The sequence below is a fragment of the Lycium ferocissimum genome, chromosome 9, assembly GCF_029784015.1.
Source record: "Lycium ferocissimum isolate CSIRO_LF1 chromosome 9, AGI_CSIRO_Lferr_CH_V1, whole genome shotgun sequence".
NCBI classification, from domain to species: Eukaryota; Viridiplantae; Streptophyta; class Magnoliopsida; order Solanales; family Solanaceae; genus Lycium; species Lycium ferocissimum.
In genome coordinates, this window is record NC_081350.1 from 25,693,726 (window position 1) to 25,718,634 (window position 24,909).

General features: G+C 35.8%; 2 protein-coding genes across 8 annotated transcripts; one reads left to right on the forward strand and one right to left on the reverse strand.

Moving 5' to 3' along the window:
- The first annotated feature begins 1,543 nt into the window (after positions 1 to 1,543).
- Positions 1,544 to 9,621, forward strand: LOC132030011 (zinc finger BED domain-containing protein RICESLEEPER 1-like). 3 transcript variants are annotated; one of them, XM_059419473.1, is made up of 4 exons: positions 1,544 to 1,799; positions 3,324 to 3,387; positions 4,040 to 5,748; positions 9,201 to 9,621. In XM_059419473.1, exons 2-4 carry the CDS (start codon positions 3,336 to 3,338, stop codon positions 9,234 to 9,236), a joined length of 1,797 nt encoding a protein of 598 aa, XP_059275456.1. In that variant the 5' UTR covers positions 1,544 to 1,799; positions 3,324 to 3,335; the 3' UTR covers positions 9,237 to 9,621. The 3 variants fall into 3 exon arrangements, with proteins under 3 accessions (XP_059275456.1, XP_059275457.1, XP_059275455.1); XM_059419474.1 differs by lacking the exon at positions 1,544 to 1,799 and adding an exon at positions 2,665 to 3,038; XM_059419472.1 differs by lacking the exon at positions 1,544 to 1,799 and having other exon boundaries at positions 3,060 to 3,387.
- A 2,142-nt stretch (positions 9,622 to 11,763) lies between these two features.
- On the reverse strand, positions 11,764 to 21,299 carry LOC132030013 (uncharacterized). Of its 5 annotated transcripts, none has more exons than XM_059419478.1 (4): positions 21,077 to 21,299; positions 19,308 to 19,574; positions 15,423 to 15,602; positions 11,764 to 12,570 (listed from the first exon to the last, which is right to left on the reverse strand). In XM_059419478.1, exons 2-4 carry the CDS (start codon positions 19,539 to 19,541, stop codon positions 11,989 to 11,991), a joined length of 996 nt encoding a protein of 331 aa, XP_059275461.1. In that variant the 5' UTR covers positions 19,542 to 19,574; positions 21,077 to 21,299; the 3' UTR covers positions 11,764 to 11,988. The 5 variants fall into 5 exon arrangements, with proteins under 5 accessions (XP_059275461.1, XP_059275460.1, XP_059275458.1 ...); XM_059419477.1 differs by having other exon boundaries at positions 11,764 to 12,576; positions 19,308 to 19,602; positions 21,077 to 21,287; XM_059419475.1 differs by having other exon boundaries at positions 11,764 to 12,576; positions 21,077 to 21,286.
- Positions 21,300 to 24,909: the final 3,610 nt, after the last annotated feature.

A 24,909-nucleotide genomic window follows, 5' to 3' on the forward strand; every position in this document is an offset into this window, starting at 1 on the left:
TGGTTGCTAACAAGGATTACATCAGGAAATTGGGCATTAACTCACGGAGTCGTAGACCCAATCAAATGGATGTTAGTGAAAGAACTTACTCTTACAAGTGCTCTACATGTAAGCAATATGGCCATGACAAGCATTCATGTGGGCAACAAGGCCGTGGTGGTACAAGCACGTCTTGAAGTAATCGAGCCTCTAGAACTTGAAGATTGTATTGTTACTGTAATTTAGTATTGTATTGCTTTAAATTAGTATTGTAATTTAATGGAATGAATTATTTTTGAATAAGTTATTTAAGTTCTTTTAAATTTCTGACTCATGCGGTTAATTTGTGTTGTTAGTTTATGAGGAAGTCATCAATAAGAAAAAAATTAGTAAATTTTTAATTTGCTTTGATTGTTTAAGGCTATTATTAATTTCTAGCAAAGTGTGTTGACGGGGCGAAAATGGAGGAAATGAAGGAGAAGAGTTTGCTGAAAAATGGCTAAGTGGGGAAGAGAAGGCACTCCATTTTTCTCCATGGTAGTTGGTTTGAACTCTTCAGCCTCGGTTAAGTGTTTTTTAGCTGAAATTCTTTGTTGTCATTGCTAAAATAAGAACAAGAAGAGAAAAAAACAAGAAGAGAAAAAAAACTTACTTTGGGGCACTTTAGAACCCCTAAAACGACGATCCAAACATTTAGTTATACTTGATGTAATGAGCCGACATTATTGTACGCAAAAAAAGATATTAAGTCCTATATAAAATATTGATATTTCGGGATTTTGAAACATGACTAATCTTTTCCCAAAGTATGGAAAAAAAGTGATTTTGATATGTTTTTTAAAAAAAAAAGTAGCCTTTCACGCACAGAATAACCTAGTTATGTATTTTTTATTTTTTTTGTGTTAGTTTTTTTTTTTTTTTTTTTCCCATACTAAAAAAATCGCGAATTCATAAAATTAGCTGAGGTCCGCAAGTTGTTGGCTGGGACACCATAGTTACACGAACAAGTTTCTTTTTCGAAAAATGAACCATGATTTTTACCCCAAAGTTTTAGTAATTTTTAAAACCTAAAAATTTTGTTACCCCAAAGCCAAGAGCAGTTGAGCAATTAATATTTCCTAATTCTCGCATAAAAGCATTAATTTTATTAAAAAAAGATATAATTTTTTTTATCGATAATGTACTTTCTTCTCAACATACCTGTTGCTTTATGTTTTCCAAGATTTAAATTACTTGAACTTTAACTGAAATTTAAGGTATTTTTTTCACTATATTGATATGAGAAGAATTATAATTTATAATATTAAATTTAAATTTAACTTTTAAAATATTTAATGAATTTAATCTAATTTAGCTTCTAAGATTAATTGAATTGACCAATATTTTGAAAAGGAAGAAGTAGTTTCTGAATTTATGCCGGAAGAACTTAAAACAGCCCTACTGAAATAGGTGGACATTTTTTATTGGGCAAGTTACACATTTGGCCGGTCGCTGAAATAATTACATTAGCTAGCCAAATATCTTATGTATACCTTAGATAATCAAATCAAGTTTCACGCTGAAAACGGCGCATGGACCGTACCCTAGCTTTGGATTAATGTCCCCAGAAGCAAGGAGTACTTTCACTGAGAACATCAAAAAGGCCATTACTTTGGTGTGCAGCTATATAAGTGTAAAAATCCTTTTTTTTTTTTTAATGTGGGCTGTGGGCTATCTCATATTTTGGCGGGCAAAAATGGAGCTGTCACACTCACTCGTATAAATACGTGACGCCCTAACTTCATCTTGCAACAAACCTCTCTTTCTCCATAAAAAAGCAGGTTTTAATCTTTTACTCATCTCTCTTCATTCTAATAAAATCTTTAAGTTGTTTATATGTTCTTGCATAAAATCTTGTCCTTAATGCTCTCTTTTTAGACTTTTTTCCTAGGGTTCTACACTTAAAAAGTGGTAAATCTTTTTAGGCTGTAGTAATATTTTTTCTTCATAAATTATCACTTTGATAAGTTGTCTTTATTTGAATCTTGATTAGCACTTTTAGGGTGTGTTTGGTATGGAAGTAGATGTTTCCCTCAATACCAAACACACCCTTAAACTCTCAAGCCTGTATTTTTTTTTTTTCTTTTTGGCCTCAAGATTGTATCTTTTTAACTTTAATTTCAAGTGTAAAAAACAAATGGGTAAAACCCATCTGATCGTAATTTTTATGTGGCTATTTTCTGAAATTTTGAAGTTTTAACTGATATTGGCAAATAACTCCATCAATGTAAACTTTGCTAAGTATAGATGGCACAAAATGCATAAAGAAGAGTTGTGGTAGGTTGACTAATTAAACAATAAAGAATCATCTAAGTTGATTCATATAGCCAATCCCAACTAGCTTTGTGTTGAGCAGTGGCGGATTCAGGATTTTCACTCAGGGTGTTCGAAAAAATAACTGGACCTAAATATACATTGTAATATATGTTCAGGGTGTTCAAAAGTTAATATATGTACATGAACACAGAAAATTTACCCTAAATATACACTGTAATTTTTTGTCCAGGGTGTTCGGGTGAACACCCTGGCCTCTTACTGCATCCGCCCCTGGTGTTGAGGCTTAGCTAATTGATATGTTCTTGATATGAGCTTATATGATTTTGGTGTAACTTCGGAATAAATGATTTTTCTGTTTTAAATATAATTAGTGATTGCTAGTGTTTTAAATGATATTTACGCGACTCTTAAAAAAATAGAATGTGTCCCGTAATTTTTTAATGGATAGAGTGTGAAACAGTAAAAGGAATCGATACAGCATGCTAAGTCAATACTTTATGGTGGCCTTTGTTTGTGGATTCCATACTTCCATCTTGACTTTTTGGACATTTTTAACTTTAGAATGTGTATGTTACTCAAGGGAATTTAATTACTTCATCTTCAGACTGATTTGCAGTACAATAAAAGCTTTGAACTTTAACTTAATAAATTAAGTAGTGTTTATCGAGGAATTGATTTTGTTTTAAAGGAACTCTTCATCTGCTTAGACGTACTCACGTCAAAATGGATGAACACGAGTAGTGGTACTACATATAGATTTTCCAGAATACACTAAAATTTGCTCAAAATTGAAAGTGCCCATGTCATATCCATAGCAGAATTCGATAGATATACTGGAATCGGGTCATGCCACAGTGATGTAACATATTTGATCTTTGGATAAAATTCCACAGCAAAACTGTCTGAAATAGAAGAAAATTGAAGAAAAGAACTTTCAATTTGGGCGAATTTTGATACTGTACCTAAATCTCTGACAATTTGACATCATATATGCTTAAACCTTCTAATTTGATTTATCTCATGTGCAGTTTAGCCGGAAAATGACCAACACAAAGCGGAAAAAAACACTCTGTGACTTCTTTGCTGGATCTGGTTTCATTCTTCTCCTTTTTTACTTGATTTATTTGTCTTCCACTGTTTTTTACTGCTCATTAATAGGTCATTTGGTTCACATACTAGTTATCAACAATACAACAACAACATACTAATCCAAGAATTATTTTTGCTGCGAATAAGAATAGAAGTGATTATTTTCGTTGAAATGATGTAGGACTTATTGTGTGGTGAATAGTAATACAGGGAATATAATGTAGGGATTACTTATTTTTTACTACTTTTTTGTCTTTAAATACGTTTATCTTTGTATTGCTAATACAAATTTATTTTTTACATTCTATCCCGTATAATGTAAAAAGTAAGGTCTGCGTACGCTTTACCCTCCCCAGACCCCACATTGTGGGATTTCACTGGGTATGTTGTTGTTGTTTATCCCGTATAAATTACTATATAAATTTCTACATAAATTAGTGTGGTTATATTTAATATTTCATCCAAATGTTACATTAGTTATGCGGGATTGTTTTTTTTCTTATATGGCCAACCAAAAGCTGCATAAGTTATTCAGAGATTATTTCCTAATATTTCATCCAAACACTATTATTTTGTACGGAACTTTATGTTGGCATTGTTTTTCATAATCCCTCAAACCACATTGCTTTAAGTGGTTCTTTATTTTGTTTTCTAGATGTACCAACCAAGGGGAAAAGTCATGACTGTGGACCAAGAAATGCAAATCTCAGGGATGTGGGCAGTAGTAATCTTGGGAAGGAGCATGCTATCATGGAAGAAACAGCTTATCGTGCTATGGCAAAGTTTTTCTGTCAAGCCGGTGCATCTCCAAAGTCAATAGAAAATGTGCACTTCAAAAAATTTATTGCCTATCTTAATCCAAAATTTCGTCCTTCATCTGCCATTCTCTCACGGTATTGCTTGGAATTGTATGAGGAAGACAAAGCAAAAGTTAAAGAAACTTTGCAAAGCTTGAATGGACGAGTTAGCCTCTCAGTTGAGAGGCTAACATATAACAAATTCAATGACTTTAGCTACTGGCCTACCTCAGATTTTGAGGAAACTTATTTTGATTTCATTTGCTTAAGAGTTCATTTCATTGATGAAGACTGGAAGCTAAGAAGTTGGGTTATTAGCTTTAGGTCTTTTGATGCGTATGACGACTATGTTGGCGAGACGATTCAGTGTCTTTTGGATTTTGGTATTGAAGATAATATATGTGCTGTCACTGTGCATAGCTATCTGGACATTGATGAGACTGTTGATGCCATTAAAAGTAATCTTCTTGAGAAGAAAACACTCCAGCTAGACGGACAATTGTTTCGTGTATCTTGTTGTGCTGACATGTTTAGTTCATTGGTGAACAAAGCATTTGGGATGATAGATGATTTAATCAGTCACATTCGTCTGATTGTATGTTGGGGAAGATCACTACCAGTGTGGAATGTGACATTTCTTAAACTACAGGAAGCATTGGAGTTAGAGGCTAAAGGAGAATACTTGAAAACAGATGATTATAAGGGTTATGATATACCTTCTCCCCAAGAGTGGGAGAAAGTTAGAGGAGTATGTAAGCTTGTAGGACATGTCTATAATGCAGCACAAGTGTTATTTATGGCAAAACGACCCACTGCAGGCCTCTACTTCCACAATCTTAATAAGCTTCGATTTAATCTGATGAAAGATTCCGCTAGTTCAGATGAATTTGCTGGAAATTTAGCCAATAGTATGCTGAAAAAGTTTGGCGAGTATTGGAGGAACATGTATTTGGTGTTGGCTCTAGCTACTATTATGGATCCACGCTACAAAGTGAAGTACTTAGAGTTCTGTTTCTTGAAGTATGGAGGTAATGATCATTCACCGCTACCATCTATCTTGGAGGCCATCCGAAGCCTTTTCAATGACTATGTGGTGGACAAGTCCTCAATGGAGTATCCTCTGAGCGATTCAGGTTCTGACGATTCTGATACAGGTGAAGATCTCATTTCTGATGAATTTGATACGGGTGAAGATCTTCTTGAACCGGTAGAAGTTCTTGATGACCCTAGTTTTGGATTTGACTGTTCAGATGAGTTTAGCAAATTCATCCAAACAACTAGTCAGCCACCAAAATCAGAACTTGACTGCTATCTGGAAGAACCTATTTTCCCTTGGACCAAGAACTTTGATGTGTTGAGTTGGTGGAAAGCTGCAAGCCCCAGATATCCTGCCCTATCAAATTTAGCTCGTGATCTTTTGTCAATACAATTGTCTCATGTTACGGGCTATGAGGCTTATTACACTGAGGTGCGTGAACCTGATAGAAGTACGACATCCATGGAGGCAGATTTAGTTAATGCCTTGATGTCTACTAAAAGCTGGTGTGACAAACAGTGGCGCAATGCGGTAATTACTGATTCTTCTGTTCTGTGACATTCATTGCTTTCATTATTTAGTTCTTGGTAATGGAATGCTAGAAGTGGATACAGATGACTTAATTATAAAACATATATATTTACTAACCTATCTCTGCTATTCGTAGTTTTCTAGCACACTTTAAAATGTGGGTCTTCTTCTTTAAGCTGTTGTGCGAGGGATTGAGATTAGTACTTTGTGCAGTTACTAGTAGGGCCATTATGGTATATATCATGTTTTTTTTTTATAAAAGAAAAAGAAGGAAACCATTTTCTTAAGTTGCAACCAAGCAATAGGTGAAAGGGAAAATATTGAACTAGCTTAGCGTTTTTGGTAAACATGTTAATGATCCATCTCAGTCCTATCACTAACAAGAAAAGGGGGCTGATGATCCATGTGAAGCTGTGTCTCTCTCCCTTCCTTCAGAATTGACTAGCGATGCTCGTCTTGTTGTTGAACTAGAAACGAACTTTGTCATTGTGAATTTAGATATCTTGTCTGCTTCTTTTTTGACTAAAAAAGGGGAAACAGATTTTGATAACCACGCCCAATGCTTGTGGGGAGAATTAACTCCAAAGCCAAATTGATGAGCAAAAGACAAGGACTATGATTGAGGGCCTCGACGAGTTGTAAAATATTCAAATCAATTATGTGTCTGGGTCCTCTATATGGTTTTCATAGCTATACAGTTGTTGCTTTTGGTAGGTCACTTCTAACAATTTTTATAGCTTATGAGTTGACCCTTAATGTAACGGAGTCAATGGGTGCATAGGTTAATCAATCCTTCAATTCGTGATAGACTGATAGTTGACGTTGATGAGAGGTGATGGCATGAGAACACTATTGGTACCTCCGTCATGTAGTGTGCATGTGGTGGTCTTTGAAATGGTGGTTCAGGTTGTGCTACTCGTGCTCCTGTTCCTTGTTCCTAGATAGGGTTGGGACGGTTGCTTGAACGTGAGCTTCAAGCTTTCCAGCTGGGTTGTTTTTTTCCCCATGTCTTGATCGTTTGTGCTAACCGATATATCAATTTAAGAAACTACATCGTCTTGTAATACTCTTTCTTATTAGTAGTCTGAATTAAGGACCACATTTGTAGGTTTGAAGTTATAAATGTATCAATTACTGGAATAATGGTGGCATCTTTTTGTTACTTGTCCTAACCAAGTGTTAACCCCTTTCTATCTGTCAGGCTTACAGTTTGGTATAAAGGTTGCATGAATCATCTTTTCACTGGATAAAGAATCTATTCAACATAGTCTTGAGACATGCAGTCAAAGCCAATGGCTATCTACTCCAGAAAATCTCTCACAATAACTAATACTTAAAAAGTTTGAGGATGCAGACTAATTTCTACTTATTAGGCGGCTGATAGTGCGTTAAAGGAGCTCTTAGGCTAGAGGCTGGGGGTATCCAATAAGGTATACAAAGTGGCAGTGGCCTTGCCAACATTATCATTGAACTGAACATGCCATCACGTAAGAGTAGGCAAGGAGACAATATTTTCATTAGCTAAAATAGAAACTTAAAAATCGATAAGCTCTTCAGCAGTGGTTTGGTAGGTTAATCTGGTTATTAAGTGACACCAACAGCTGAACAGCATGTGGGTGTGTTTGATATGAAGGAAAATGTTTTCCACGAAAAAGGTTTTCTTGAAAAGTAAGTGATTTTCTTACTTAGTTTCTGGTGTTCGGTAAGTGAGCAGAAAATATTGTCCCAAAAGCATTTGAAAGAGAACTGAAGAAGATATGGAGGACAATTCCCATCTGTATACTGTGGACTGTTTGGTTGGAAAGAAATAAGGCATGCTTTGAAGGAAAGATGGTGCAGATTCCTAGAGTCAAGAACAAATGCATCGAAAACCTATTCTTTTGGTGTTCGAATAGAACTCTAGATAGGAGGGATCATTATTTGAAATTTCTATATTTCTTAGGGGGTAATATGTAGTGTGACTGATGTTAGTTATGTAGTTCTGCTCTGTACTTTACATATGTACCAGCTTGGTACCAGATTAATAAATGACTTTACTTATCAAAAAAAAAAAAAAAAAAAAAGTCCCACACTATGGGTAGAGGTGGAGAGTAGGGGTGTGGGAGTGGTGGAGGTGGGGCTATGGGGGTGGGAGGGGGTGTGTTGGAGAATGAGGAGGTGTGGAATGTCACTTATGGAACTTGGGAATCGTTTTCCTCATTTTTAAGGAACTTATTTTCCTAGAAAAAATGTTTTCCAAAAATGTGACCCAACCAAACATGGGAAAATTGGAGAAAATGTTTTCCTCCATACCAAACACACCCCAAGTGTCAAACCTGGGTGATGCCTTTTGCCATTCTGCTTCACATTAAAGGCAGAACTTGATCGTGCGTCGCAGGTGACGTGAATGGACGCTCCTACTTCTTGATCATTGGTTAACATTTTATTCACGCTTGAGGAGGAAGAAGAAGATTTTGGTGATAAGTGTGGTTGGATAGATGTCCACTAATGGTGCGTGGATTTGTTTCGTCATCTCAGAAATCTATCATGCGTATATTGACATCAATCTTAGCTTAGCCTGGAGACATGTCTAGCATAAAAATTATTGACATCAATCTTAGCTTAGCCTGGAGACATGTCTAGCATAAAAATTATTGTGAAGTGACGAGGACAAGTGATTGAACTCAGTCTTGGTTGAAGATGGAGAGATCTATATAGAACAGGATTCTTGCTGAATAAGGAACTTAAATGGTTCCAATGCTTAGCCATTCTTGTTAAGTCTACACAACATACAATACAACCGTAGGTGGTAGAGCTCAGAAAGATAATGAGGATGTGAATCAGTTAATTTAGCGACGACTAACTCTATCCGCAAAGACCAGAATGGTTTGAGCAGAGACTTGTGCAATTTTCTTCTTGCTTTTATGGAGTTTCGTTAAGATCAGTCTGACTGTTTAATTTCTTGTATGTAAATTCTCTATGACGAAGGAATGCAAGGTTCACTTTTCTGCTTATGATATTCAGTACCTTTTGTTCTCCAAATGTCAATGACATACGGTACGTTTTGTTCCGTCTCCAATGTCAATGTTTAGTATGCAAATTGAACACAACTCAAAACTTCTAATGTTGGACATCTAAGATCAAAAGACTAAAAAGTTCTCTTGTTTTTGCGGTGGGTAAGAAGTCATGTTGCTCAAAACCCTGGTGTGACATCACCAACATCATGCAGTAAAGTTAAATTTCTGTTCAATTACCATAGCGTCATTCTTCTAATTGCTGCATTATCTGCTAGTTGATGGTTCTCTAGATCATGACTCAAAGTCTGGCATTTGATATAGTGGAATATGTAACTCAAAAGTCTTCCTTGTTTGCATTATTCTCTGTAATTTCATTGATGTCTTGGCTAATCTATTTTCTATTCTCTGTAATTTCTCTCTTGTATGTCGTACTGACTAACTTTTGCTTTCATGTAGATGAAAGCTGAGGGCTCTGTGGCACAGAATAAGTGATTTTGGGAGTAACTTTATCTTTTTGCTGGAAGTTTGAGATTCAATAATCCATCATCAGGATCACTTCCTATCTGAAATAGCCAGAAACTTTAATGGATAATGGAATGTACATACATTTATGTAGTAGAAATCTACCTAGTCTATGGTGATCCTGCTGGTCCTTAGGTGGGATGCTAGCTACTCATAGTATATTATTGCAGCCTACTTCTTTTGTCTGTCTACTTCTTCGCCCCGATTTTAAGTAGCCTTAGAATCTTTGTTTCTTCAAATGTTGAGAGAGAAGTATCAATATGGAGAAAATCCTTGAAAAGTGCTAAGCAGAGGATTATCTGAAGGATGAATATGAACTTATCTTTCTCTGGTAATTGACTTAGGTTAATGTTTATCTTAACTTCTCAAATTCTGTTGAATTACATGATTGAAGCTGCCTTCGCTCACTCACTGCTATGCAAGGAAATATCCCCAAAATATGAAGGCCTCTTGAGTTTGTCATGCACAGATGATTAGATTATTAGAAGAAATTATCTGAGCTGTTATTGCAGCTGCTTTTTATTGAAATAGCATTGAGTCGGTCTATTTCGCAGGCAAGTTATAGGAGGATCATCATGCGGAGATCATAATAAAGTAAATGATATAACTAATTACTACTAACTTATTGTATCTATCACCAGATACTTTCTTCATCGTATCAAAATTTTACACTTGTTAGGGAGCGTTTTTACCCCTATACGGGACTTTCTGGCGGGAATTTGGATTTAGTGTGGCTGCAATGTAGGTACCGGACATCTGGTGGAAAACTGAAAAAAATAATTTAAATCTAATTATCATGTTTGATTTTAAATTAGATCAGACCTTTCGTTCTAGTAATATCACTGGCTTATATTAAATCACTTTTCATTTTGCCCTCTACAAGGCTTTGATTAAATCAAAATCTTCACAGCTGCTGCAATATCAAGCAGCTCCTTTTGAACCTTCAGCTGATTATTGTTGTGAGACGACAAGAATAAGCATTTATGTAATACTCCCTGTGTCCCAATTTATGTAATGTGCTTTTCTTTTTAGTCTGTCTCAAGAAGAATGATACATTTCTATATTTAGAAATAATCTAACTTGAAACTTCATTTTTTACTTTTAATGAAATGATTTACAACCACACAGGTATCTATGACTTGTTTTAAATCACAAGTTTCGAAAGTCTTCCTTTTTTTTACTTAAATTCCGTGTCAAGTCAAACTATATCACATAAATTGAGACAGAGGGAGTAGTTCTTTTAGTGTTTCCTCTGCAAGACTAAGTTTTCTTGAAGAGTCTTCCCCGTCAGCAACAAGATCATTATGGTTGTTAAGAGTGTTCTACCTATCTTCTTATTACCACCTTTTGCGGAAAAAAAGAATTTTCTTCTAGTCTCTTTAGTCAAACTTTTAAAATCAGCTTATTTTGAAAAGTATTTTTTGTGAGAAGCAGTTTGTGTTTGGCCAATTAATTTAAAAAACACCTTTGAGCGGCAATCAGTGTTTGGCCAAGCTTTTAAATGTACTTTTTTCAAAAAGTGCTTTTAAAAAAAAGTGCTTATGCGGAAAAACTACTTTTTTTAGCTTGTGAAAAACTATTTTTGCTACTCCCCAAAAGTACTTATTTTCACTCAAAAACTTGGCCAAACACCACTTTTTTAAATAAGCACCTTTTGGAAAAAATAAGTACTGTTGAAGAAAAATAAGTACTTTTGAAGAAAAATAAACTTGGCCAAACAGACTATTCGTTTCCCGTCTTTTAAACTGTTATAGGTTGATGGTTTCTATTTTTAACAAGATTAAGAGGGTGATTCCATCACCTGGTCGTAGTGGTTTCATAGTGCCTAATGACACATGGTGGCTTTATTTTAGTAGTCTTCCCTTGATCTGCATGGGTACTGCCTTCGTAAAATTAATGGGTGACCCACAAGTACTATCCACGATGTTCTCAGTTCTCTTAGTGATTGTCCCGTTGGGTGACTTCATAGTTCATCAGATCGCGCTATTCTATGTTATTTATTGGCATCGCGACATGCCTTTCCAGTTAATTGGTGCAAAAGCGAAATTTATGATCGAGGTGATTTCTATGATAACTGCGGCAGGCTTGCATCTTTTGGTGTTCAATTATAAGTACCTCGCTCTACTGCTAGGCTGCACCACATATTTCTATAGATTTGCCCACTTCTTGCACGTAGTATATGACATTGGTGGAATAGACGTATTGTTGGGATAGTAATGCAGGTTCTTGTTACATGCTGAACGTAGAATTATTAGTTAGAGCTTTGGCTTTGAGCTTCTGCTTAGGTTTTAGTTTCTATAGATATGTGACATATTATGCTCCTGAAGTACCTCCTCATTGTAAAAAGGCGTTGGAGCAGCTGCCTTGCTGACTTAAAGGTGCTCGTTAGAGGACTAATTTCGTGTACTCCTATACAATCTCATAAGTTATATTCTGTCCCAATTAAAAAAAAAAAAAATCATAGTTGCTCTAAGTCCATTACAAGAATGTACAAGATAGTCGTGCCATTTAATTACTTCAAATTTATACTTGCCAAGACGAATATTATGCATTTACTTATTATCCATAACAACTATTTAAGCAAAACCAAACTCTTCCATACGCCAATGCGTTCCAGAGGAATTTCACAAGACAGACCAAAAAAGAAAAAAAAAGAAAAAAAAAAAAAAAACATTTCTACAAACATCTACTTTACAAGCATCCAGAGGACCAAAAACTTAGATTAGAAACCTAGCAGCTCCACAGTCCTGTCTGAGAGAGCCCATAACACTGGTGCAACTACAGGAGTGATTCTTGGTAACGTAGGATACGTTAGCGTTCCAAGTAAAAACCAGTTGAAGCTCAAGAGAGCAACTGCATCAGAGGCGGGTCTGTTTTTAATGGTTGAGAAGAACTGGACCACGCTCCACAATGACATGCCAACGACAGTAAATAACGCGAGGATTAGAGGCATGCATGCATCTTCAGCTTTCCATACAATCGTTCCAACTAAGAGCGATAATATTGCACTAAAAAGGGTCTGGGAAAAAGCTAGATCCCTTCGTTGGTGTAGCACATCTCTCGTGTCGAAATCCTCAAGCTTGACATCTCGAGAGGATCTGGCTCCCATAAAATCATGGTTCATACTTCCACTTTTGCTTTTATTTTCTTTCAGTCCTTCCTGGTCTATGGCTACGCTCTCAATGCCACTTGATCTCCAAAATGGAACAGCACCGCTATAACTTTGGCCATCAAAATGGTCTCTTTGCTCCGAAAGTGCTTTACCATGAACTTCGTTCAATCGTTGATTTTCCACCTTCAGATCCTGAAGCTATCACATCAAATACAAAGTTCAAACTTTTCTGTCTCAAAAATAGCAGTATCGTGAACAGAGGAAAAATTGGAACTTAAGAGAAACATTATAAAAAATGTCGAAGCTACCAATTTTCTGTGACCAATATAGTTACCAGTTTCGAAAAAAAAAAATAAAAAAAAAAATCTGTGACCAATAATATACCGCTATATCTCTCTTAATAAAGATCCAACTTTTTTGAAGTAGCAGAAATACATATCTGAACAGAAAAATGTTAGTCCTTAAAAACCGAAACTGTGACCTCCACTCATTACCCACAAAATTGCAGGGTAAACAGAAAAACTTAAGAAACCGATATCCAGAAGTAATTCAAAGCAGTAATTCTAAGCGTAGTTGCATTGACTCAACAATTAACAGAATGGCGTAACTTTCCAACAGTATATAAAAGATTTTTGAGTGTATAAGCTGCATTGTCTGACTTCAAACAAATGCATGAGGGAAAAAATCAGCAAACAAATTAGATGAGCAATTAAAAAATCACCAAAGGTCTCCTGTATCTCTTGACAGCCTCACTATGAGCCAAATCAACTCCTTTTTTTTTAATTTTTTTTTTTACGACAAGGGAACCCACAACCGCTACCCTTTGGGTGCGCACAGGGTAAACCCCGCAAACCACACGGGAGAGACAAGCCCCATGCTCAACCAACTGAGCCATCCTTGCGGGTTTAAGCCAAAATCAACTCTGGTCCTAAACACTCACATCTGGTATAGTTTCAAAGTTTTATACTGGAGCCCTAAGTTGCTCGGGTATCCGGTACGGTTACGGATCCAAGTGTCGGATTTGGCAAAATATAAATTTTAAGATTCGGGGGTGCGGATCCAGGTATGGATAAGGGTGCGGGGATTCGGCTAAGAAAATTCAAAATAATAAAAATAAAGTTATAAAGAAAAGACCCCTTGAATTCTTGATTTCTCTCTGTTTGGCCCGAAACATGAAGCAACGAATATGAGACAAAAGGACTATAATATTGAAGGTATGTCATTTCCCATGTCTTAAATCTGTTTTATCTTTCATTTTGAGAAATCAATATCTCAATTTTCCACCCAAATCTGTCCATGGACTCCGGTCAAAGTATCCGAAGTTGGTTGACCATATCCGAGACATATCCCGCTCCCGCTCCCACTCCCGCATCCGCACCCGCACCCACACCCGTACTGTGTCGATACGGGAGCGGCATAAAAAACGAAGAGTCCGCGCAACTTAGCTGGAGCCTCATGTCACAGAACGAATATTTTGTTGTGGAAATTTAGGATGGACTTCACCTGTTTTATTTGAATAGGTCTTAGCTTCAAGTACCCATCAATTAGTTTGATACATAATTTTTGCACATAATACAAAAACAAAGACAGTTGAGATTCATAGGAAAAGGTACAAAGACAGTTGAGATTCATAGGAAAAGGTTAAGGATTCAACATCAAGAATATAACTGTGGAATTGGGCAATTGGCAATCTCGGAGAAGAAAAAAAAAGTAAAGTGCTATTTGGGAGGACTTTTAGGCGCAATACCGTGTGGAAGTGATGCTGTGAAAGCAAGAGAACAAGAAGGAAATATTAGTCTCTCAAACAAGTATCAATGGCTTTTGGTTGGGTCCAAGCTCTTATACAAAGTTGATATTGTTTATGTATCTGGAGTAAATGCACAAGGTAGTTGGTCAAAAGTTTCTTTAAACGTTCCCTATATATTTTCGATCATGCCTTAAAAGTCAAGTAATGGAAGGTTTTCTTCTCCTTCCTGTTCCTGTCTCCTTCTTCCTCGTTTTTATTTTTATTTTTAAACATTCTTTAGAATTACCCTAACGAGAATACAGCCATAACATCTAGCAAGCACCTTATTCTCCTTCAATTCATCAGAGTATATAATTACAATGTGATTTACAGAACTTTTTCTGAAGCTTCTACTGCTTTGTTGCTGGAAAATACAGCTTATTCATAGAATGCTATCCTTCCTTTCACCTTTTTTCTTTAGATTAACTAACCACCTAGCACCATTTGGAGAATGTTGAACGGTCACCATGATCACACTGCTCTTATTCTCATTCTTGAATCCCTGTATTTATAAATAACCATTATCCATCCAATACCCTGAGACACACAGATCTGAATGTAGCAAGCTCTCCCTCATAAAGAAAAGCAGGAAAGTCACCTTTGCAAACAAAGACCTTCTTACACTATGGCATCTCATCCAAAACAAGTGATCCTTTGTCTATGAATCAGCTCCTCTCCTTACTCAGTTAAATCAAGACGTGGCACTTTCGTGACAAAATACTGGAAAGTTTGATACAACTGGTCCCAAAATCCAAGAAATCATGCAAATGATCTCCTAACAGGGTTTCCCTTTCTTCAAGTCACACAGTTCTAAATGCATCTATTTCTTCAAAACCTTCCCATGGAAACATGGGACAAACCAGTAAGCCGCTTGCTTTTCCTTCTATTCTTGCACTGCCTTTCATTATCATCTGAACGGCTAAAGTGAAGTTAAGGAAACAGTCACTTACTCTTCCACAGATTAGAGGTACACAGGTAATCAGCTTTTTAGATTCTCTATTGAACCACACAGACAACAAGAAATACCTCAACACTGGAACAAGAACACTTAAGTTTATGAAGAATAAAAAAGTATTCCTGTAGTTGCAAAAAGGTATAGAATGGACTCTAGAAGTGGTAACATGGAAACTTCTCTAATTCCAAAGTGACATGTACTTAGGCACACATGAGAAGTCTCCTTTGAACAAACTCCTACCCAGTATATAAACACAGATTTGATCAGTAAGTATAGAAAGAAACGTGGAACTTTTTCTTTTACCTGGTCCTCCAATTGCTCAATTTTGACGATGGCCTCGTCATGTTCATCCTCAAGTTCTGCTAACATGGCCTGCAATATCCTTTTATCATTGATGGCTACTTGTATTTTATTCTCAAGTTGCTTCCTTTCCCAGACAAGGTTCTCAAACTCGGTTTGCAGTTCTTGCAGATGCATCTCCAGCTGCACTTGTATCGTACTCAAGTCAGGTGCTTAAAGTAAGTCAAACAATAACTCCTCAAAATGAAGGCTAAAAGCTATATCAATTTAAGACATATCATTAAATAGACATAAGAGATATTTATGAAGATATAAGAAAACCATTATACTGTCCTTCTTGCACCAAATAATATCCTAATAAAGTAATAAACCACAATTTATTTACTGGAAAGGCTTGAATGGAGAAACCTGCCTTGCTAAATGCAAGAGATCTTTGATGGGGAACGAATTTGTATCTCTCGACAACTAACACAGAGTTCTGCATAAATGTTGACTTGGATTTTGAACACCTTATGTCCTGGTCTTACAAAATTGAGAGTGCTACTCATTTGGATGATTCAATTATTAATTTATGTGGTTCATCATTCATGAGGTGTTTCTTCGTAAAAGAGGAAGTTGAAAATTAGAGTATGAGGCTCTCAATTGCCTTGAAAGTTGTATTTCTGAGGAAGATAATACTATGCTCACTGCCACTCCCACCTTGAAGAGATCAAAGACAGTGTATTCTCCATAGATACTGATAGTAGCCCTGGGCCGGATGGATTTAGTGGCTATTTCTATCAAAAGGCTTGGGACATAATTGCCACTGATCTTCACAAAGCAGTAATGTCAGTTATGTCTGGTGCAAAGCTTCCCAAATTTTTAACTCACACTTGCCTTATCATGATTCCTAAAATTGAGCACCCTCAGAAATTCACTGACCTTAGACCTATCAGCCTTTGCAATGCGTCCAGCATAGTGATTTCTAAAGTGATAAATGCAAGATTAGCAAGTTTACTTCCCAGGATTATTTCCAAAAATCAAAGTGGTTTCATCAAAGGTAGAGCTATTACAGAAAACATCCTCTTAGCTCAGGAAATCATTGAAGACATAAAGAAACCTAACAGAGGAGGAAATGTAGTCTTAAAGCTAGACATGACCAAAGCCTACGATAGAGTCTCTTGGAAGTTTCTATGCTTAGCTAAGAAAAATGGGATTCTCTGATCAGTGGGTGGATATTATCCACAACTACATTGCTAATAACTGGTATTCTGTCATTGTGAATGGGGGAAGGCATGGTTTTTTCACCTCAAGTAGTGGTTTGAGGCAAGGAGACCCTCTTTCACCTTCTTTATTCATCCTAAGTGCTGAATTACTATCTCAAATGCTCAACAAGTTACACAATTCTGCTAGCTTTAAAGGTTTCTACATGAATCACAATGGACCAAAGATAAATCATCTAACCTTTGCATATGATATCATTCTTTTCTGTAATGGTAGCAAAAGGTCGATGTTACTGATTTTGAAGACTCTCAATACCTATGAGGAGGTGTCTGGCCAACTCATTAACAAGGAGAAAAGTTGCTTTGCTATGGCTGATAACACCAATATTGCTACTATCAACAGGCTGAAGTTTATAACTGGAATGGAGCATCAAGAATTTCCTATTAAATATCTTGGATGCCCCCTTATATCTGGAAGGGAAAAAAAATGCTTTCTACAGTGGCGTTGTCAACTAGATTATTAGCCGAATCAGAGGCTGGCAAACTAAATTTCTATCAACTGGAGGAAGATCTGTGCTTATTAGACATGTGCTTTTAGCTCTTCCTATCCACCTCCTGGCTGCTGTCAACCCCCCATCAGGTACTATTGAGTCTATAGAATTGTATATTAACAGATTTTTTTGGTCTGGACAGGATACAGGTGGGAAGCACCATTGCGTTTCCTGGCAAAACTTGTGCTTCCCATACAAAGAAGGGGGTGCAAACTTCAGAAGCTTATCAGACACTTGCCAAGCCTTCAGAGCTAAACAGTGGTGGACCATCAGAACATCAAAGACTCTATGGAGTATGGACAGATTTCATGAAAGCTAAATTTTTCTACTCTGAGCATCCTTGCAACATCCATTGGAGCAAAGGACAACCCCAAAGCTGGAAAATCCTTTGTAACATCAGAGACAGAGTAGATAGTAGTATCTCCTGGGAAATTGGGAAGGGAGAGATCTCTTTTTGGCATGATACTTGGCACAACCAGAGGCCCCTTTCTCAATTCGGGCCAAGTGACACACATCTGGGCAATATCAAGATAAATGAAGTCTTCAAGGATGGGGAATGGGACTGGAATTGCATCCAAAACCTACTACCAGAGGAGATAAAAAATCAGATTACAAATAGAAAGATCATTCTAGATCCCAACTCAGACGACAAAGCCATTTGGACTCCATCCACCACTGGAAATTTCACTATTAGCTCAGCTTGGGAATTTCTCAGGCAAAAAAGGAACAACAATACCGTGGATGGACAGATCTGGCAAAAGGATATTCCTTTCAAAACTGGAAAAGCTACCCTGGGTCAAAACTGGAAAAGCATTTGCCAAGCTTGTGATGCCACACTTCAGCAAAAAACTGTCACCATTGTTAAATGGATAAGACCACCGCAAACCCCCCCCCGCCGCGCTGCTAGTGAACTCAAATAGTGATGGTAGTTGCATTCATGGGAGATGTGGAGGTGGTGGACTCATCAGAAATAGCCAGGGTTTCATTCTATGGGCTTATTCTATCCCTCTAGGTCCTGGCACCAGCAACATGGCAGAGGCAGCAGCTATGCTATATGGTCTGAAATGATGTGCCAATAGGAATCTTGTGTTAACATTGGCAGAAACGGACTCACTTTTGCTCGCTAAAGGTATAAAAGGTGAATGGAAAATTGACAGCTGCATCAAAGAGATTCAGAGTTTAGTTGAAGCTCATGGCTTCAATATCAATCATTGCTTTAGGGAAGCCAATAAACCAGCTGATAAGCTAGCTGCCCTAAGCTACAGTTATTATGAAAGTCAAGTTTTCAACTCTCTGTCTGAACTGCCCCAACAAGTGAAGGACTTCGTCAGCATGGATAAATGGAATTTTCCATCTTTTAGGAACAAAAAAACAAAGCACTCTCTTATTGTATATGAACCACCTTGATCTCACTTATAAAACTAACCTTTTGGATAGAACTAGATACTTAGTCTCAACTCAATGATCATGTACAAAGCTTGGGATGCCAAGCTCAATTGTAACTTTTTGCACATCAATGATCAATGGAGGCAAGGTTTAATTTTTTTTTTTTTTAAAAAAAAAAAGAGATGTTGATGCGGGCCATGCGGCTCATATTCCAACAAAGCAGCGTACAATTTTAACAAAGCAAAAGAAGCTCGGTAATAATTACCTTGCCCAATTTTCGTTTCTATCAAGGAAAAAAATTATTGAAAGCATCATCAAATGGGCCTTAAATGTTTTCAACAATTAAATTTCAAGCATCGTATTTCAGAACCCTGTTTTTTGAGTTATAAAAGTGTACATGCAAAACTATGAGAACAATGAGATCCTGAAATAAAAAAGCCTTCAGATCTCCACTTGAAGAACCTACTACAGGAGAAATACCTATGTTCTCCCATCTCCCATTCAAAAGTAATTAAGAAGGGAAACAAGGGTAACGGCGTTTTTATATGTACATATATGCAAAATGTCCGTCACGTGTCTTTTACTGACAAGAGTTAGACCAGAATATGAGAAGGAATAAATTCTTGAACCAATAGAATAAACACAATATAACACTACATACAAAACGGGGAAACAAAGCACGCAGAAGAAACACCCAAGAAACTAAAACACTAGAAGCAAATACAACAAAATTTTCAAATGTAACTCACCGCCCTTTCCCTCTGTAGAGCAGTTAAACTTCTTATAGGCAGGGACAGAATAGCAATAGCCCAAATTATCAGTCTCCAGAGTAAGCTGGCATGAATACCCATAGCAGCCCTCACTAGCTCTGTCCAGGTTTGGATAACAATGCATATCGTTCTCACACCGAAGAAGCAAGTGAATTTGACCAGTGACAAAGGCTTGATCAAAACAGTGTTGACCAATTGAAGAAACTGTGCCATTTATACTTCCAAAAGTGGTCAAAAGGAGGTCATCTGCATAAATATTGAAGTCCTCAAATTCCTGGTATAGATGTTAATTCACAAGAGTGAACAGATTACAGTCTTCAATAAGAGTGTATCAGATAAATATGACAAATTGAGAACAATCTCGGTATAAAGCCAACCAGTTAAAAGTCGTCATCATTGCTCCATTCCACCCCTTCAACTACACTATATTAAATGTAAATTTGTTATTTTTCCCAAGATCCATCAGATGCAAGCAAGAAAGTAAATTAGACATTCACTAATTACTTCAATAGTGCAAACATTGAAATAACTATGAAGATACATTTTCGAAATCCAGTTGACCTTTTAGTAATATTTACTATTAGTGGATTCAATATTTGGTATGAAGGCGTACTGATTTAATAACATAAATAGGTGCTGCAAGATGGGTAATAATTAACAATCCAAAAGCATCACTGCATATATGATGAATCAAAATTTAATTTATAAAGGGACTCTTCTCGAAGACTAAAAAGGCACGAACGGAGACACTTATGCATCGAAGGAAAGTCCTCACGAGTTACCGCAACAATAACCGCAGGCTTGACAGTTGACATTATGGTCCTTATTCACATATTGTCATTTAATCTATTAATTAAAATCCCAAGATATTTCTTCACAGGTTGATACTATATCAGCTAGAAGAGCACTATACTAGCCTTACCGGAGAGCCTTGATGAATCTTTGTTTTCAAAAGCTCCCACATTTTAAGACTTTCATGGTTTTCAACGAAGTCAATTTTTGGACATCCCAAAAGGCTTAAATGAATATCAGACACATGGCATGCTTAATTTTCTGTTATTTCAACATCTTAAGATAAATTTCAGCCTTATAATAATGACAAACTAATTACTCCCTCCGTCCCTATTTATATGACACTCTTTCCTTTTTAGTCAATCTCAAAAAATTGGTACTAAAAAGAATGATACATTTGTATTTGTATATTTAGTGACAATTTAATTTTAAAATACTCATTTACCCTTAATGAAATGATTTACATCCACACAAGTACCAATGACTCGACAAAGTAAAGCCTTTCTTTCCTTCTTAAACTTCACGTCAAGTCAAATACACTCATATAAATTGGGATTTGGGACGGAGGGAGTATGACTTTTACAGAGGTCGGCAATTGCTATAAATAACTAATTGTCCTATACAAGTACATTTTCCACAAAAGAGTAAAAGACTCAGAACCACGTTTTGCACAAATCTATAAATGGTTCTCAATATTAACTGGAAACAAAGACAAGAGACTAAATACAGTCAATTTATCAAGCCCAATCCTACCTACTCACCAAAACAGACAAAAAAATATAGAAAACCAAATAAACAAATAGATACATATCACAGAATGTAACAAGGAAAGAAGCACATAATTTTGCACTAGGAAAAATCACACAGATATAGAGAGGTTTCTTTTTTGAAATTATTTTTTTCTAAAAAAAAAAAAAAAAAAAAAAAAAAAAAAAAAAGAGAAGAGAGAAGTTTACTTTTATGAGTGATGGAGAATTCGAAGTAGAATGCGGAAGTTGGGAGACGGAGTCTGTGAGGAAAGACCTTTTTCAGAGTGGGGTCACATAAAAATATGTAGAGGAAGTAGTGGGGTATTGACACGTGTCATCCATCCTCCAGAGACTGACACGTTTTTTATTTTATGTTAAAAAGAGGTTTGAATGGATAAAGAAGAGAAGGGGAATAAAGCCGCCACCTTTATAAACTGACATCACTCTCAGCAACACTGCTCATCAGAGGCGACTACACCTGACATTTTGATCTCTACTAGCTACTAGCTAAGCATATTTGATCAATTTCTCATACTTTTAAAATACGGAAAAAGATCAAAAATACCTCTGAACTTTCAAATATTGTTAAACTCATACCCTTCGTTATATTATTGGGCTAATTATACCCCTACTGTTATACTTTGGTACAGATTTACTCTTGATTTAGATGGAGTCACACGTGTCGGCCTCCTAATCAAATAACCCATCTCCAATTTTAATTAAAACCCACCCTTCATTTGACCCATTACCCAACCCGATTACCCCTAAACTTATTCAACTCATAACCAACCAACCAAACACATCACAAACGTGGGCCCCACACCAAACACCTCATCATCTTCTTCATCATCAAGCGCCACCATCTTCTTAAAATAACCCGGGTGTTAAATGTTTTTTCTGGTTAAAATTAAATTTCATACAAACAAACAAACAAAAATAGCCCACTCAGAATTACTTTGTCAATCCAAATAGCCACTCAACTTCTCCCATTTTCCATTCTTTACAATCGTCACAGGTTAGTTACCATTAAATCTTTTCTTAATCTTTCAAGTTCTTTAACGGAGGAACCAAAGGTCTGGAATTTCTGGAGCCAAGGTTTATGATGGAGCATTCATTAGTACCAGAAATAAGGATCTTGAGCACTGTGTTAAATGGGTTGATTTGAGTAGTGTGTTAATTCCAGTACTTCGGGTGTTAAGCTTGATGCATACAATTTTACAACTGTACTTAAATGTTTGTGTGTTGAAAGACGTCTTACAACATAAACATTTCAAGCACAAAGTAATGGTGGCTTTGAAGTGACGGATGTCTTTGCAGAATCGCCAGTGGTGAGCGGCGGAGGATGGTGGCACTTGATGATGAGGGGTTTGGTGTGGGTCCCACGTTTGTGATGTGTTTTTTGGTTGGTTCTTTATGAGTTGAATAAGTTTAGGGGTAATCAGGTCGGGTAGTGGGTCAAATGAAGGGTGGGTTTTAATTAAAATTGGGGATGGGTTATTTTAGTAGGATGCTGACACGTGTCCCTCCATCTAAATCAGGGGTAAATTTGCACCAAAGTATAACGGTAGGGGTATAATTAGCCAAATAGTATAACGAAGGGTATGAGTGAACAATATTTGAAAGTTCAGGGGTATTTTGACCCTTTTCCGTTTGAAATATATATATATATATATATTAATCATTTGATTAGATTAATTGAGGACTTCAATTAAATTAATGGCATATTTAAACTACGTACTCCCTCTGTCCCAATTTATACGGGGATGTTTGACTGGGTACTAAATTTAAGAAATAAATGATTTATTTTTTAAAATTTGTGGTCTAAAATAAACAATAGAAATTTGTGTGACTATCAATCATAGGTAAAAAGTAAAATTAAAGCTGAATTGTTACTCCCTCCAGTTCAAAAAGAGTATGCATTTACTTTTTTTTTGTTCAAAAAGAGTGTCTACTTATCAAATCAAAATACTATTAACCTTATTTTTCTAAATTTGTCCTTATTAAGTACTAAGTGACTAAATCTCAATACCTATTTAATTAGGGATTAGTTTAGTCAAATTACCCAACTTTGTCTAGGAGCTAGTATATTCTTAAGGGTGTGCAAATGGCTAAGTGAACACTCTTTTTAAGCCGAAAGGAGTACTATATATAAAATGTGTCACTCTTTTTTGGATTGTTTAGAAAGGAAAAAATAAATTAGCACGGGGGAAGTATTAAATAGTAAAGGCAAACGTGAATTAGACTATAACAAAATACATATCTATTCAAGTTTAAGTACTTTAAAAATATATTTAAATATTTTTCATTTTCTTAAAATTAAACTCAAGAACTTTTCTTGAAGTGCGAAAGGTATCCATCCTTTTAATTTCTTTCATATTGTATTTGGGGTATTTGAAGAAGTATTTGATATAGAAATAGTTTTCTCCTTAGCTTCAATTTTACGTACTAATGTTCTGTCCAAAACTTTTCATCTCCAACTTCCAATTCATCTCGTCGAGTATTATATTACATTTAAACCGTGACAATTGAAGTTCATTCACATTTTAATTTTATTAAATTAATAAGTAGTGATTATTATAGAATAATAACAAAGGATGTGAAGATCATTTGTTTTTATTAAGACTACGAAGTCTGCATGTCTGAATTTTAAATGTTAAGATAAACGTCTGAATATAAAACACGCATATAAATATTAAGATTATATTTAAAATATGATTACTAAATAATTAAAATAAGTTTTCCTTAACATCTGTATATATAAATCTTGTTATTTTAAAAAAATAATATCTATAAAATTCATATAAAATACTACTATTTATCAATATTATACAATAAAATATTTTTTAAAAATTACATGGTGGTGATTGTAGAGTGCAGGAGTGGTCTTTGGTTAAGGGTACGTACTAGCTAGTGGTGATGATAGCTGACAATAGCGACTCACGATGGTGATTGATGGTGATAGCGATCAATAATTATGATTGACGATAGTGATTGCTAATGGTGATGATGATGACTGATAGCAATGATTGACTAGATGTAGTAATAGTCATAGGGGAGGGACACATTCATATACTTAAATTAGAAGACCTGATGGTACAACTACTTGCTTTCCAACCTATATGTGACTTTGGATTGCTGAGCGCAACCGGACTTGTATTGACAATTTTGGTTTAACAAAATTGGCTAAGCATATATATTGCTGATAGATATAACAACATGTCACTCATTTAGTAGATTGATCAATATTGGATATAGAATCTAAAATCAATTTTCACAGTGATATGGTCTTGGCATTAGTGTAAACGTGGTTGAAGGACTAAGGCCCTGCGATGGATTTAGCAGTTAATATTTATCTCTTAACTTTTGAATTATCATCTTTTTAACAAGATGCCACTCGTTTTATACATCATGAAATCCTACATGTTTTCACCACTTACGCTACTCAAACTTTAAGTCAAATCCAATCCTTCACTTTGATGTCACATAAACATAGTCAATCTAGTACCAAACGTGTTAATTACTACCTTCACATAAATCGGGACGGAGAAAATCTAAGTGGAGGCCGGGACAATTTGATAAATTAAATAGTGTGTAAGTTCTACATTCCAGATAGTGATGTTGCTGGTGTGCTATTTATCTTGTGAATATCACAGTAACCAAACGTCCAATAGCATGACCAACAACTTTTTTTTTTTTTTTTTTTTTTTTTTTTGAACTGTAATCTAATTGAGATATTTGAATTTAGACATTTATTCAACTCTAATTAAATTACTAACTTTTTCTGCATTAATATTTTTGCTATATAGAAGTTTAAACATATTATGTTTTCATATTTTGGGTGATCTTTGTGTTAAAGATATTGTTTTATCATCTCAGAAGTTCGCAGGCTTGAGATATTCAAGTGGGCATTTTGGATTCCCAGTGGTGCTGGTTTTGTTAATGATGTACATATGGAAATTCTATATTGAATTAAGGATGAAAGACTTTGGATTTTACTATATTTGTTTTAGTGAGTTTATTCTTTTCAACAGATAATGTAT